This window comes from Charadrius vociferus, unplaced genomic scaffold, assembly GCF_000708025.1.
Source record: "Charadrius vociferus isolate BGI_N301 unplaced genomic scaffold, ASM70802v2 scaffold282, whole genome shotgun sequence".
NCBI classification, from domain to species: domain Eukaryota; kingdom Metazoa; phylum Chordata; class Aves; order Charadriiformes; family Charadriidae; genus Charadrius; species Charadrius vociferus.
In genome coordinates this window covers 8,628,835-8,630,824 of record NW_009647731.1, presented here as the reverse complement: position 1 = coordinate 8,630,824, position 1,990 = coordinate 8,628,835, and the positions used below count along the sequence as shown (strand labels likewise).

Sequence of the window (1,990 nt, the reverse complement as noted above, 5' to 3'; positions counted from 1 at the left end):
GCCCAGGCTGCGACCGCGGGGGGTACGGCAGCAAAAACCAAAGTGGGGTTGGGAGGGAAACTACCGGTTTCTTATAATTTTTTTTGGGGGGGAAGGGGTAAATATATTACTTAAAAATTTATGGCATATTGATAAATCTTTATTGACAAAATATTGACAATGACATACTTCTTGGAAGTATATAGTGTGTTAGAATTCTAACAAATTAAACACAAAACACAAAAATATTTACATTCTGGTATAGAAGACATGAAGGAAACATTTGTCACTCTTTTTTTAGTAGCTCTATGATCTCGGAATATTATTAGGTCAGTGCGTGAAAATTGCTCCAATGAAAATGGCCATTAGAAAAAAAAATATTTAAAAAAAAAAAAAATCAATCCGCGATTTTAAGTCCCTTTTCTCTGGATCCTCCCAACCTGGGAGGTGTCCCCACCGCCAAACCTGGTCGCTGGGTTTGCGTTTTATTAATCTTAAAAAATAATCGTCATCCGGTTTTGCAATGGGGATACAACTGGGGGGGGAATAATTTGATTTGATTTTTTTTTTTTTTTTGGCAGCAAAAGTTACGACCAGCCCGAAACACCCCCCCCCTCCCTTTCCCTCCCGTCCCTCCCCTGCCCCACCGTGTTTGTCCATCCGGAAGGAACACTATGCTTTGTTACTGCTACTTCATTTAGCTTTCACAAACACTTTGACGCCAGAAGTTATCATAAAATGTTTACAGACTGCACATTTCTCGTAAAATAAAATTAAAAAGCACACAGAACCTGTCTTAAAGGGAAAAAAATTACAATTCATTTCTGTCTTTAGGAACCGGGGTAATTTTTTTCCGTTTTTTCTTTTTTTTTTTTCCTTTTTTTTTTTTTTTCTTTTTTGCCCAGACGGCTTTACACATGCAATTCAAGTTTCTGAAACAGGTGTGGGTTTTGGCTGCTTATGGAAATTTCTCTTTGAAAGACGGAAAAAACTGTGAAGTGCAAAATGTCCTGTAAGGTGGTAATTTTTCTGGTTTGGTTGGGTTTTGGGGGTTTTGTTTCGGTTTTTTTTTTCTTTTTTGAGATTTTTTTTTTCGAGACTATTTTTTTTTTTAATTTTTTGACTTTATGCTTTTAAAAGCGGACTGCGAGAAACGGAATACCTGTCAATCACCTCGTCCCGGTGTTTTGGCTTTGATTGACAGATCCCCCTTGCCAGAGCGGTGCCGGCAGTGCCACAGTTCGGACCCCTCGCGGTGTCGCCCTCGCTCGCTCCCAGCTGCCCTCCCAGGCGGGAATCGCATTTTTGATGAAGATCTCCGTGTCCCTTCCCCGCACCGCCACGCCGCGGAATGGGGGGGTGTGGGGGGGTGGGGTGTGAGCCTTTAACACTTTCTGTTGGTGGGGTGCCTGGCTTTGAGAAGTCCAAAAGTGCCAGTTTTTTAATCGTCCGACGTGACGTCGATTTCCTCTGGGCTGGCTTGTTTGGTGGCGATTCTCCACCGGTTAATGTGATGAGTCCCTTTTTTCTTCTGTTGTGAGTCTGAACCTTCCTCTTCCAACTTTTGCCGCTTGAACTTTGTCCGTCTGTTCTGAAACCATACTTTTACCTGCGGGAGGAAAGGCACCGGGCGTTACTCCGACGTCTGCCCGGACGCCGGTACTGCCCGCCGCCCGCTGCCCTGGACGTGCCGAGAGGCTCCGTTCCCTGCCTGCACCGTTCCCTGCCTGCACCGTTCCCTGCCTGCTCCGTGCCCTCCCTGCTCCATGCCCTCCCTGCTCCATGCCCTGCCTGCCCTGTGCGCTGCCTGATTCGTGCTCTGCCTGCTCCGTGCCCTGCCTGCATCGTCCCCTGCCTGCACCGCTACCCAGCCTGGAGGGTGGCGAGAGCAGCAGGGACCCGTGTGCCACCCAAAACTCTCCGGGAAAGGCACAGGCACGCTGACCCACGCCCACCAGGCAGCTCCAGAAGACCCACGCGTGTAGCAGTGGGCAGCCGCGGCGGTGCGTGT

The 1,990-nt window shown here is 47.7% G+C and overlaps 1 protein-coding gene across 2 annotated transcripts in view; it reads right to left on the bottom strand.

Moving 5' to 3' along the window:
* Positions 1–879: 879 nt before the first annotated feature.
* Positions 880–1,990, bottom strand: part of EMX2 (empty spiracles homeobox 2) — a 6,446-nt gene continuing 5,335 nt past the window's right edge. For both annotated transcript variants that reach the window (XM_009881581.1, XM_009881583.1), the window contains one exon: positions 880–1,588. In XM_009881581.1, the coding sequence (XP_009879883.1) occupies positions 1,421–1,588 (168 nt within the window). In that variant the 3' untranslated portion in view covers positions 880–1,420. The remainder of the gene's footprint in view (positions 1,589–1,990) is intronic.